At 45.9% G+C, this 14,438-nt stretch overlaps 1 protein-coding gene across 1 annotated transcript; it reads left to right on the top strand.

The window, feature by feature from the left end:
* The first annotated feature begins 331 nt into the window (after positions 1–331).
* Positions 332–13,039, top strand: LOC306976404 (amino acid transporter heavy chain SLC3A2-like). Its single transcript, XM_079574321.1, has 9 exons — positions 332–647; positions 2,438–2,628; positions 3,622–3,795; positions 4,653–4,747; positions 5,974–6,116; positions 6,939–7,242; positions 9,043–9,120; positions 9,427–9,791; positions 12,891–13,039. Exons 1-8 carry the CDS (start codon positions 352–354, stop codon positions 9,784–9,786), a joined length of 1,641 nt encoding a protein of 546 aa, XP_079430447.1. The 5' UTR covers positions 332–351; the 3' UTR covers positions 9,787–9,791; positions 12,891–13,039.
* Positions 13,040–14,438: the final 1,399 nt, after the last annotated feature.

The following is a 14,438-nucleotide window of genomic DNA, read 5'->3' as shown; positions in this document are numbered from 1 at the left end:
AGATTTGGGTAAAGTCAACATGGAGAGACTGTGCGCCGTTCAGGCGGGGGTTCAGAGGATAAGGAAGGAAACGTGTGGAATGCCCCCCCTCCCGCAGTGACCGGGTTCAGTCTGAATTGTTGGAGGTAAAGGTCACACATTTTTCCTGACGCCTCCGCGGTCGGAACGGAACGCTCTGCGCGTCAGCTGCGTCATCCACATCCTCCGCCCGCGTCGCCGTCACACACGGACCGGAGCATCACCGGAGCATCACCGAGACACCGAGCATCACCGAGCATCCACCGAGCCACCGAGACACCGAGACACCCACCCCACCGCTGACCGCCCCTACAGCCCGTAACCCCCGTAAAGATGGACCGGGAGCCGGCCGCGCTGGAGCTGAAAGACGCCAACGCGGACGCCACCGAGGCCGACGTGAGCGAGGCGGCCCTGGGGGAGGCGGAGGAGGAGGCCCTGGACCTGGAGGACGGGGAGAAGACGCCCATGACCGCGGGGGACCAGGGGGGCTCCGCGGACGCAGAGGCCGCGCAGGGGCCCGAGCAGAACGGGGCCGTGAAGCTGAAGATCCCGGAGGAAGAGGAGGAGGCGGCGGTGCACTTCACCGGGCTCAACAAAGAGGAGCTGCTGCGCGTGGCGGGGACCCCGGGGTGAGTGACGGGGATACGGGGGGGAGCAGGGACCCCGGGGAGGGAGATGGGGACCCCGGGGTAAGTGATGGGGACCCCGGGGTGAGTGATGGAGAGAATGTGTCCGGCCCGGGTTTCGTCTTTTCCAGGAGATCCGCCTCTGTAACGAAGCCGGTCTAACGTTCGGACCGTTACGCCGCTTTACGTCCTAAATCACACTGTATTCCGCCTAAACGGTTTATTTTCTTGCCTCACGTGCGCAAAAACGCTCCTTTGACACATTTTCCCTCCATGGAGGCTAAAATAAAGTGTGAATTGTGTGAAATTGCACATATTTAATGAAGATGCTGCTCCTCAGAGGCAACACAAGATGGCGCCCGTCCGCTCCCTCCGAACTGTGGCCGGAGCGCGAGCCTCTTCAAATATAAAACTCATATAATAATAATAATAACATAATAATATCTCATTCACAACCAGCTCCTCAGTCTGTTATTGGCGGTACAATCATAGGTTTGGGTCATTATTCTAAAAATAAATAAATATTTGTGAAAGTGATGAACATGCTAGCGGTTAGCCTAGCTAGATGCCGTTATATAAAACATTTCTACTTTCTGAAATCAACTGTATTCAACACCCGGCAGCAGTAAAGTGATGTAAGACTCATTTTCGATTATTAAATAATTTCTAAAACCGTAAAGTGCGAAAAATGAACACCGCACATGCGCAGTTGTGGTTTTGCCGATGACGCGCTCTCGTCCAGAATCACGCAGAAACAACCCAGTGAAAAATGACTTATTTATTAAAAGTGTCACATTTTGGATCTTTCTCAGCTGAGGCAGATGAACCTGAATATTCAGCCTAATAAAGAAAATAGATCGATATTTTCTAATAGAATTAGAAAATGAATCTTGAATAAAACACAAGAATTGTTTAATTAAATCAAAGTTTGGTTCATGTCCGTGTTCACAGACGCAGGAGGAAACGGTCAGCGTTTCTCTGAGCGGGGCTGAGACTTTTCATTCATCAGCAGATGGACTTTTCCTGTTTTCATGAAAAGAGGAACTCCAACAAAAAAAGCTCTGCGTTTTGTGATCACAGCAGGTTTTAGTGAAGCCGTTCCTGAGCGTGATCATGTGATCATGTGATCATGTGATCATGTGATCATGTGATCATGTGAGTTTTGGAAAGAAATGTCCACATGTTTCCCCTGATCTTTATTTGGAAGTGATTAGATTCATCTTATTGCTGCCTTAAACTGAACACATTTTCTCCAATTTGACCTTCCCCAAATCCAAAAACCTTTCAAAAAAGAATCAAAAGAGTGACACAAAAAAAATAATCTGAAAAAAGTGATGAAAAAGAGTAAAAAGACGACAAATAAAGACAAAAATGCAACAAGAAAAACAACAAACATGCAGCAAAAAAAAGACAAAAAAAGTCAGTTTTAGGCTGTAAGCTCCAGTCGAGAAGCTTTTAGATTTGGGCAAAACTGAACTGACCCGCTGGAGCCTCCTGGTGCTCTTCTGCCTCTCCTTCATGAGGCTGATGGTTGTTTTGTGTTGTTGCAGATGGGTGAGGACCTGCTGGAGCCTCCTGGTGCTCTTCTGGCTCTCCTTCATGAGGCTGATGGTTGTTTTGTGTTGTTGCAGATGGGTGAGGACCCGCTGGAGCCTCCTGGTGCTCTTCTGGCTCTCCTTCATGAGGCTGATGGTTGTTTTGTGTTGTTGCAGATGGGTGAGGACCCGCTGGAGCCTCCTGGTGCTCTTCTGGCTCTCCTTCATGGGGCTGATGGTTGTTTTGTGTTGTTGCAGATGGGTGAGGACCCGCTGGAGCCTCCTGGTGCTCTTCTGGCTCTCCTGGCTGGGGATGCTGGCAGGTGCCGTGCTCATCATCCTGAAGGCTCCTCCGTGTAAAGAGCTGCCGTCTCTGAACTGGTGGAATGAAGGTCCTCTGTATCGCGTCCGGAGCATCCAGGACTTCAGCGCCGCCGGAAATATCAGAGGTACTGCAAAATGGACTTTTTCAAGCTTTCCATCCTGTTATTCTGTCACTCCCTCATTAAAAACATGGCTGAAGTGTTGCCTTGGCACATTCACGTATTTCTGAGTAATCTGTAAAAACTCTGATGGCGGCCATTTTAGGGATAGGTTTGCCTGAGTCCTCCTAGGAACGCCCCCACCTCCTGGAGACGCCTCCGAGCCGAGTGACCAACCACTGCTCCTCAGCAGAACCCCCTCCCCACTGATGCCACAGACAGCGTGTGGAGGGGGCGTGTCTAAAAGCTCAGAGGTTCTTCACCCCTGAACTCCCGCCTGAACCGAGAGGATCTTTTTCCTCACGTCAACAGATCTTTTTTTCCATCATTTTTTTGTTTGGTATTCAACTCATTTTTTTTAACTTTTTGTTCAAATTTTTGTAATTTGTTTGCCAATTTTTTATCACATTTTTGTCATTTTTTTCGTCAATTTCTTGTGACATTTTTGCCACTTTTTCATCATTTTTTCGTCATTTTTTTGTCATTTTCTTTGTCCTTTTTTTGTCCTTTTTTGTCCATTTTTTGTCAACTTTTTGTCACATTGTTGTCATTTTTTAAATCAAATCTTTATAGTCAATTTTTTGTCAATTTCTTGTGACATTTTTGTGACATTTTTGCCACTTTTTCCATCAATTTTTCGTCACTTTTTTGTAATTTTTTGTCACTTTCTGTCATTTTTTTGGTCATTTTTTGTAATTTTGTTGTCCTTTTTTGTCAATTTTTTTTGTCAATTTTTTGTCACATTTCCATCCTTGTTTTCGTCTCAGTTTTGTTGCTATTTTCTCACCTTTTTCCCAGAAGCTTTTGGATTGGGGTAAAGCCAAACTGGAGAAAATGTGCTCGGTTCAGGCGGGAGTTAAGGGGTTAACTAAAATATTGAACTCGTGCCGTAAAAGACTATTTTGTTTAAGATTGTGTCATTAATGTGTGTGTGTGTGTGTATGTGTGTGTGTGTTTCAGGGGTGGAGCAGCGGCTGGAGCACCTCCTGCAGATGAAGGTGAAGGGCCTGGTTCTGGGGCCCGTCCATGTGGCCCCTAAAGACCAGCCCATGGCCCTGAGCTTCGACGAGGTGTCAGCCGAGTCCGGGAGCCTGGACCAGATGAAGAGCCTCCTGCAGACGGCTCACAAGAGAGGTATAAACATCTGTATAAACATCTGCACTGGCTCATAAGAGAGGTATAAACATCTGCTCATCACTATCCATGTACCTAAACATCTGCTAATCACTATCCATGTACGTAAACATCTGCACTGGCTCATAAGAGAGGTATATACGTCTGTTAATCACTATCTAGGCCTGTGCAATTAATCGAAATTCGATTACGATTTCGATTACAGCAGTAAACGATTACAAAATTAGCATAATCGCAAAAAATCGCTCATAATCTTTTTTATTCAAATGGTTTTTTTTTGTTTTTAAAAAAAAAAAAAAAAATTTTGGCCATTTTTTTTGCAAAGCAGACTTGCGTTATTTCAGGCCGCTGGTATTATTTTCCCGTCACATTTCTCGTGCCACGGCTCATGCTTTTGTCTGACATTAAAACAAACAGCGCTGTGTGATGATGTCATCAGGCCGCGCTGCTCCGTTTACTTGTGCAGGTGTGAGGGCTGGCCAGCAGGGGGCAGGTGTGAAACAGGGACCTCTCTTTAATCGAGGCAAACTTGAAATCATTTGTACTTTTATGACAAGTGTAGTGTTACAACAAAGTGTAGTGTTATAATTAATAAATTAATAAAATAAAGACTTTTTTTTAAAGGCAGCAATTAATCGTTTGAATAATCGTGATTTCAATTATGACAAAAATAATCGTGATTTTTATTTTTCAATAATCGAGCAGCCCTATCACTCTCCATATACGTAAACATCTGCAGACTTAAGGACATTTCTGTGCAGTTTCATGCTCTCCCTCTGTAGGTTAACTAAAACATGTACAATAGGCCAGGCTGCGTGCCAGTGTTAACCCTGTGGTCCTGTGGTCATGTGTCTCAGGTTTGTTCGTGGTCCTGGACCTGAGCCCGAATTACGGCGGCGCCGACGTTTGGTTTAGCAACAGCAGCATCAGCAGCATCAGCGACAGACTCAAGGTCAGAGGAGACGGTTCACGGGTTCACGTGTTAAAGAGGGGGTGTTCTGCTTTAAAGAGGGGGTGTTCTGCTTTAAAGAGGGGGTGTTCTGCTTTTTTCAGCCCCATAGCACCAGTCTATATCTCACTACAATGATGACAAACCTTCTGCTGGTCTGTAAATGCAGTAAATTAGAATAACTGCCTTGTATAAAATGTCTCTCTCAAAATGGCTGTAGTGAATGTCTTGAAATAGGCCTCTGTCTCTTTAAGAACCTCTGAGCCTTTAGACACGCCCCCTCCACACGCTGTCTGTGGCATCAGTGGGGAGGGGGTTCTGCTGAGGAGCAGTGGTTGGTCACTCGGCTCGGGGGCGTCTCCAGGAGGTGGGGGCGTTCCTAGGAGGACTCAGGCAAACCTATCCCTAAAATGGCCGCCATCAGAGTTTTTACAGATTACTCAGAAATACGTGAATGTGCCAAGGCAACACTTCAGCCATGTTTTTAATGAGGGAGTGACAGAAGAACATGATGGAAAGCTGGAAAAAGTCAATTTTGCATAATACCCCCCCTTTAAAGAGTTAACGTGTTGACGTGGGGCACAGTGGGTTCATCTCTAATGGGAAAATAACAAAATAAGAGAAGAAAATGGGGGAAAAGTAGATTTTTTTTTTGGTTTGTTTATGTGGGGGGGAAAAGTAAAACAAAAAAAGTAAAACAAAAGGTGAGGAAATTGGGGGGGGGAAATTAAACTGGGAGAAAAGCAGATTGTTTTTTAATGGGGGAAAAGAAATTTGGAATAAATGCCCCATATGTTTCTATTCCAGTCTGCCCTGGTGTTCTGGCTGACTCTGGGTTATGGTTATGGTTCTGGTTCTGTTTATGGTTATGGTTCTGTTTATGCCACAGTCTGCTCTGGTGTTCTGGCTGACTCTGGGTTATGGTTATGGTTATGGTTATGGTTATGGTTATGGTTATGGTTATGGTTATGGTTCTGTTTATGTCACAGTCTGCTCTGGTGTTCTGGCTGACTCTGGGTTATGGTTATGGTTATGGTTATGGTTATGGTTATGGTTCTGGTTCTGTTTATGCCACAGTCTGCTCTGGTGTTCTGGCTGACTCTGGGTTATGTTTATGGTTATGGTTATGGTGATGTTTAGGATTATGGTTCTGTTTATGCCACAGTCTGCCCTGGTGTTCTGGCTGACTCTGGGTTATGGTTATGGTTATGGTTCTGTTTATGCCACAGTCTGCTCTGGTGTTCTGGCTGACTCTGGGAGTGGACGGGGTGAAGCTGGACTCCGTGGACTCGGCTCTGACTCTCGTCCCGTCTCAGTGGAACGACATCAGGGCCATCGTCCAGAACTGGACCGACTCCCGACCACACAAGAGGTGACTCTAACCCTGTGCTGCATCTCTCCTCAGACTCTAACCCTGCGTGTCTCTCCTCAGACTCTAACCCTGCGTGTCTCTCCTCAGGCTCTAACCCTGTGCTGCGTCTCTCCTCAGACTCTAACCCTGCGTGTCTCTCCTCAGACTCTAACCCTGTGCTGCGTCTCTCCTCAGGCTCTAACCCTGTGCTGTGTCTCTCAGGCTCTAACCCTGTGCTGCGTCTCTCCTCAGACTCTAACCCTGTGCTGCGTGTCTCTCAGACTCTAACCCTGTGCTGCATCTCTCCTCAGACTCTAACCCTGTGCTGCGTGTCTCTCCTCTGACTCTAACCCTGTGCTGCGTGTCTCTCCTCTGACTCTAACCCTGTGCTGCATCTCTCCTCAGACTCTAACCCTGTGCTGCGTGTCTCTCCTCTGACTCTAACCCTGTGCTGCGTGTCTCTCCTCTGACTCTAACCCTGTGCTGCGTGTCTCTCAGGCTCTAACCCTGTGCTGCGTGTCTCTCAGGCTCTAACCCTGTGCTGCGCGTCTCTCAGGCTCTAACCCTGTGCTGCGTGTCTCTCAGACTCTAACCCTGTGCTGCGTGTCTCTCCTCTGACTCTAACCCTGTGTCTCTTCTCTGACTCTAACCCTGCGTGTCTCCTCAGACTCTAACCCTGTGTCTCTCCTCAGGCTCTAACCCTGTGCTGCGTGTCTCTCCTCTGACTCTAACCCTGTGCTGCGTGTCTCTCAGGCTCTAACCCTGTGCTGCGTGTCTCCTCAGGCTCTAACCCTGTGCTGCGTCTCTCCTCAGGCTCTAACGTTGTGCTGCGTGTCTCCTCAGGCTCCTCCTCGGGTGCACCTCCCTCTCGTCGCCACCAGAGGTCAGCGCTCTGATCTCTGACTCTGGCGTGGACCTCCTGATGTCTCCGGTCCTCGGCGCTCAGACGGACGCCACTGAGCGCGCTCAGACGGCGCAGCTGCTGAGCTCCGCCCACGGCCCCACCCAGCTGCTGTGGAGCCTGGAGCCTTTAGGGGGCGCCGCAGAGGAGGAGGAGTGTCAGAGCTCGGACCTCCTGCTGCTCCTCACGCTCCCGGGAACCGCCCTGATCCAGAGCGGGGACGAGCTCGGCCTCAGAGCGGCTCAGGTACCGATACTGCGGCGATACCGATACTCCGATACCGATACTGCAACGATACCGATACTGCGATGATACCGATACTCCGATACCGATACTGCAACGATACCGATACTGCGATGATACCGATACTGCAACAATACCGATACTGCGATGATACCGATACTCCGATACCGATACTGCAACGATACCGATACTCCGATACCGATACTGCAACGATACCAATACTTCCATGATGCCGAAACTTCGATACCGATACTTTGACGATACCGATACTTTGACGATACCGATACTTTGACGATACCGATACTTCGACGATACCGATACTTCGACGATACCGATACTTCGACGATACCGATACTCCGATACCGATACTGCAACGATACCAATACTTCCATGATGCCGAAACTTCGATACCGATACTTTGACGATACCGATACTTTGACGATACCGATACTTTGACGATACCGATACTTTGACGATACCGATACTTCGACGATACCGATACTTCGACGATACCGATACTCCGATACCGATACTTCGACGATACTGATACTCCGATACCGATACTTCAACGATACTTCAACGATACCGATACTTCGACGATACTGATACTCCGATACCGATACTTCAACGATACTTCAACGATACCGATACTTTAACGATACCGATACTTCAGCGATACCGATACTTCGACGATACTTCGACGATACTTCGATACTTCGAAGATACCGATACTTCGACGATACTTCGACGATACTTCGATACTTTGAAGATACCGATACTTCGACGATACTTCGACGATACTTCGACGATACTTCGAAGATACGATACTTCGATGATACTTCGATACTTTGAAGATACCGATACTTCGACGATACCGATACTTCGACGATACCGATACTTCGAAGATACTTCGAAGATACCGATACTTCGACGATACCGATACTTCGACGATACCGATACTTCGACGATACCGATTCTTCAACGATACCGATATTTCGACGATACCGATATTTGAATGATACCGATATTTCGACGATACCGATATTTGAACGATACCGATTTTTCGACGATACCGATATTTCAACGATACAATACTTCGACGATACCGATATTTGGACGATACCGATATTTGAACGATACCGATTCTTCGACGATACTGATATTTGAACGATACCGATTCTTCGACGATACTGATATTTGAACGATACCGATACTTCGATGATACCAATACTTCGACGATACCGATATTTGAATGTTACCGATATTTCGACGATACCGATATTTGAACGATACCGATTCTTCGACGATACTGATATTTGAACGATACCGATTCTTCGACGATACTGATATTTGAACGATACCGATACTTCGATGATACCGATTCTTCGACGATACCGATATTTGAATGTTACCGATATTTCGACGATACCGATATTTGAACGATACCGATACTTCGACGATACCAATACTTCGACGATACCGATACTTCGACGATACCGATACTTCGATACTAAAACGTGTCGTCTAGAACCAGAAAACAGAACAACGATGTGAGGAAGATCTGCACATGTACAATATCGGGTTCATCTCCAAACTCAACAAATGTGTGAAAAATGTGGAATCATTTGGGCAATAATTTGGAAATAGATAAAATGTTAGTCATGAAAAATGTGAACACAAGAAAAAATTAGTGCAACAATAATAAAAACTGAACACAAATATCTAATCTAAAGCCACAGTAGTGTAGCTGCTGCCCCCTGCTGGTGAGGGCCGGTACTGACCTCTGTGTTTGTTCATTTCCAGGGGCAGAAGTTTCCCAGGATGATCTGGGACTCGGAGCAGGACCAGAACCAGACTCAGGTACAACCTCTGACCTCGGTCTGAAACATGAAGCCTTCAGTGTAGTAACAGTAGTAGTAATTACAGTGTAGTAACAGTAGTAGTAATTACAGTGTAGTAACAGTAGTAGTAATTGCAGCGGTCGTGTAGTAGTTGTAGTTAGTGATGGTTAGTCTGGTTAGGGTCAAAGTCTCAGAGCTGTTTCTGTCTGAACACTGACCTCTTGTGGACAAACTTTATTATTGCGACTCAGCCTCTAGTATAGCAGCCATAGTAAACTTTAGTCCAGTGTGGTAACCCCGCCCCTCTCCCCAGGACTCCTCCTCTGGCTCCTCCTCTGGCTCCTCCTCCGGCTCCTCCTCCTCCTCGCGCGCCTCCTGCCTCCTCCTCGTCTCCTCCCTGTCCGCGCTCAGGTCCAGGGAGCGCTCGCTGATGTTCGGGGACTTCGAGCTGCTCTTTAACTCCTCGTCGGCGCTCGTCTTCCTGAGGTCCTGGGACCAGAGCCCGAGGTTCCTCTCTCTGACCAACACCAGCCCTGACCGCGCCCTCAGCCTCGGGGCAGAGGGGGGCGCTCTGGAGCAGCTGGGCGGGGCCACGGGCCGGGTGGTCTTCACCTCCAACAGCTCGATCCTCGCTCTGGACCAAGAGCTGCAGCTCAGAGACGTCACAGTGGGACCGAGAGAGGCCGCGCTGCTGCGGGTCCTCTAGGACAGGTACTCACCCAGACATCTATGTAGATACTCCCACCTGCACCACCAGATACTCCCACACTACAGCAGAGAGAGGCCACTCTGCTGCGGGTCCTCTAGGACAGGTACTCACCCGGACATCTATGTAGATACTCCCACCTGCACTACAACCAGATACTCCCACCTGCACTACAACCAGATACTCCCACCTGCACTACCAGATACTCCCACACTACAGCAGAGAGAGGCCACTCTGCTGCGGGTCCTGTAGGACAGGTACTCACCCAGACATCTATGTAGATACTCCCACCTGCACTACAACCAGATACTCCCACACTACAGCAGAGAGAGGCCACTCTGCTGCGGGTCCTCTAGGACAGGTACTCACCCAAGATCTATGTAGATACTCCCACCTGCACTACAACCAGATACTCCCACACTACAGCAGAGAGAGGCCACTCTGCTGCGGGTCCTCTAGGACAGGTACTCACCCAAGATCTATGTAGATACTCCCACCTGCACTACAACCAGATACTCCCACACTACAGCAGAGAGAGGCCACTCTGCTGCGGGTCCTCTAGGACAGGTACTCACCCAAGATCTATGTAGATACTCCCACCTGCACTACAACCAGATACTCCCACACTACAGCAGAGAGAGGCCACTCTGCTGCGGGTCCTCTAGGACAGGTACTCACCCAAGATCTATGTAGATACTCCCACCTGCACTACAACCAGATACTCCCACACTACAGCAGAGAGAGGCCACTCTGCTGCGGGTCCTCTAGGACAGGTACTCACCCGAACATCTATGTAGGTACTCCCCCCTGCACTACAACCAGATACTCCCACACTACAGCAGAGAGAGGCCACTCTGCTGCGGGTCCTCTAGGACAGGTACTCACCCGGACATCTATGTAGATACTCCCACCTGCACTACAACCAGATACTCCCACACTACAGCAGAGAGAGGCCACTCTGCTGCGGGTCCTCTAGGACAGGTACTCACCCGGACATCTATGTAGATACTCCCACACTACAGCAGAGAGAGGCCACTCTGCTGCGGGTCCTCTAGGACAGGTACTCACCCAGACATCAGGGCTGCGTCTGAAACCATCACACTGTAAAGTTATTGGTGGAGTGCAGGCCAAACAGAAGTGCATGTCGCCCCCTAGTGTCCAACAACAACATAGTGTCCAAACAAAGATATTTAAGGAGAAAAATAAATCCAAATGATCCAAACATTTCCCTTTAGTCTTATTTTATTTCAGCAGATGTTTCTTAAAGCGACAGCAGCAAATGATCCATGTGGCTTAAGTTTCTACTAAATGAAAAAAAAAAGCATTTAATCTGTTTCCTGAGTTTAGTCTTTAACACTGACATGTGACTGAGCTGTGGGGACGACAACATGGATTTATCACTTTATAAAGTTTGGCTTGTGCAGAATCTTAATTTATAATTATTATTATGTTTATTATTAAATGTGCTCCTGTCAATCAACAGTGGTTGCGCATAGCATCAGAGATCCCTATGCTAAAGTGGCTATGATAGTTAGCATCAGAGGTCCCTATGCTAAAGTGGCTATGATAGTTAGCATCAGAGGTCACTATGCTAAAGTGGCTATGATAGTTAGCATCAGAGATCCCTATGCTAAAGTGGCTATGATAGTTAGCATCAGAGATCCCTATGCTAAAGTGGCTATGATAGTTAGCATCAGAGGTCCCTATGCTAAAGTGGCTATGATAGTTAGCACCAGAGGTCACTATGCTAAAGTGGCTATGATAGTTAGCATCAGAGGTCCCTATGCTAAAGTGGCTATGATAGTTAGCATCAGAGGTCCCTATGCTAAAGTGGCTATGATAGTTAGCATCAGAGGTCCCTATGCTAAAGTGGCTATGATAGTTAGCATCAGAGGTCCCTATGCTAAAGTGGCTATGATAGTTAGCACCAGAGGTCACTATGCTAAAGTGGCTATGATAGTTAGCATCAGAGGTCCCTATGCTAAAGTGGCTATGATAGTTAGCATCAGAGGTCCCTATGCTAAAGTGGCTATGATAGTTAGCATCAGAGGTCCCTATGCTAAAGTGGCTATGATAGTTAGCATCAGAGGTCCCTATGCTAAAGTGGCTATGATAGTTAGCATCAGAGGTCCCTATGCTAAAGTGGCTATGATAATTAGCATCAGAGGTCCCTATGCTAAAGTGGCTATGATAGTTAGCACCAGAGGTCACTATGCTAAAGTGGCTATGATAGTTAGCACCAGAGGTCACTATGCTAAAGTGGCTATGATAGTTAGCATCAGAGGTCACTATGCTAAAGTGGCTATGATAGTTAGCATCAGAGGTCACTATGCTAAAGTGGCTATGATAGTTAGCATCAGAGGTCCCTATGCTAAAGTGGCTATGATAGTTAGCATCAGAGGTCCCTATGCTAAAGTGGCTATGATAGTTAGCATCAGAGGCCCCTATGCTAAGGTGGCTATGATAGTTAGCATCAGAGGTCACTATGCTAAAGTGAATATGATAGTTAGCATCAGAGGTCACTATGCTAAAGTGGCTATGATAGTTAGCACCAGAGGTCCCTATGCTAAAGTGGCTATGATAGTTAGCATCAGAGGTCCCTATGCTAAAGTGGCTATGATAGTTAGCATCAGAGGTCACTATGCTAAAGTGGCTGAGATAGTTAGCATCAGAGGTCCCTATGCTAAAGTGGCTATGATAGTTAGCATCAGAGGTCCCTATGCTAAAGTGGCTATGATAGTTAGCATCAAGACTCCCACCTAAAACATATTTAGATCCACGTTGTTTTGACGCTGGGGGGTCTAGGGTCCACACATTTTTTCCTCATTTTCTTTTTTCCTTATTTTTCCAATTTTTTCACTTTTTTACCGATTATGTTTGCCTCATTTTTATTGTTTTCTTAGCATATTTTTTTTCTTATTTTTTTTTCTCCTTTTCCCAATTTTTCCCTCTTGTTTTTCCCAGTTTTGCATCATATTTTCTGTTGCTCGACGACACAAAACTCTTCTCCCTTTATTTCCTCCCCTTTTTCTCCACATGTTCCTGTTTCTGTCCCTTAAGGTGCTTGTGAGTTTCTCTATGTGTGTTTCTCTGTTCCTCTGCAGAGTGTCTCTCCCGGTCGGCGGCTCCGAAGTCTCTCCTCGTCCTGTAGAGTTCGTAAAGACTCCATCGTATCTGTGAAAAAGTCCCGACGTTTGTGAATCTGTGTCAAAGCAAAATAAAAAACGACAAAAGACTCGTTTCTGTTTGACTCATTAACTTTAACCCCTTAACTCCTGAACCGAGAGCATTTTCTCCAGTTTTGCTTTACCCCAATCCAAAAGCTTCTGGAAAAATGTGATTCAAATTTGACAAAAAATGGACGAAAATGTGATGAAAAATTGACAAAAAATATAAAAAATGTGATAAAAATTTGACAAAAAAATGACAAAAAATTGATAGAAAATTGACCAAAAAAATAAAAAAAATGATAAAAATTTGACAAAAAAAATGACAAAAAAAAAGACAAAAAAATGACAAAAATGTGACCAAAAAATAAATAAATAAAAATGTGAGAAAAAAAGACAAAAAAATGACAAAACTGAGTTGAATACCCAACAAAAAAATGATGGAAAAGAATCTGATAACGTGAGGAAAAAGATCCTCTCGGTTCAGGCGGGAGTTAAGAGGTTAACATTTACTGATCCTTTACCCGTGACCGCAGTGCCCCCTGTGTCCTGCAGGCGGCGCTGTGTCCTGCAGTGCCCCCTGTGCCCTGCAGGCGGCGCTGTGCCCCCTGTGCCCTGCAGGCGGCGCTGTGCTCACACTCAGAGACAAACCACAGACGTTTTCAGGCCTTTTATTTTCATCAGAATATCATCAGGAAATATGTCTCAGTAGAATATATCACTAACTATTCCTTATAAAAATACTTTGTTTTTTACACTGGGATTAATTTTAAAGTCGCTAAAGTTTGAAACAGAAGGAGCAGCGTCGTCGACCTCAAACACAACCTCAAACTTAACCTCAAACACAACCTCAGCCTTAACCTCAGCCTCGGCCCACAGGGATTATCGCTCAGAAAATAAAACAGAAACATATGGGTTAAATGAAGGATCTGATCTGAGGAGAAACGTTTTTAGTCACATGTTATATTTATTTAGTCTGATTTTAATCCTTTAATGATTCTTCTTTTTAATCACTGTTTTTATCTTTACTTTTGAGAATGTTGTATATTTCTGTTTTAGAGTGGAGTTTATAGAACAGTCCAGGATGATTCTAACCCCTTAAACAGGAATCGGTTCGACCGGGGGGTTCACCTCTTACCACCCGCCTAAACCGAACGCATCCTGTCCTCTTTCGCTATAGGCCTGTGTAACATCTCATTTGAAAGCTAAGACCCACAAAACTGATCTTTTTCCTCGCGTTGTTGCTGTGTTGGGTCACCTTTTTTATGTTTTTTTTTTTTTCAATTTTTGCTACATTTTTGTCGAGTTTTGTCATATTTTTGTTGAGTTTTTGTTGAATTTTTGTTGAATTTTTGTTGAATTTTTGTTGAATTTTTGTTGAATTTTTGTTGAGTTTTTGTTGAATTTTTGTTGAATTTTTGTTGAATTTTTGTTGAGTTTTTGTTGAGTTTTTGTCATATTTTTGTTGAGTTTTTGTTGAGTTTT

This window comes from Gobius niger (assembly GCF_951799975.1).
Source record: "Gobius niger genome assembly, chromosome: 16".
Taxonomy (NCBI): Eukaryota; Metazoa; Chordata; class Actinopteri; order Gobiiformes; family Gobiidae; genus Gobius; species Gobius niger.
The sequence above is the reverse complement of the archived record's forward strand: the minus strand, read 5'-3'. Positions and strand labels throughout refer to the sequence as shown.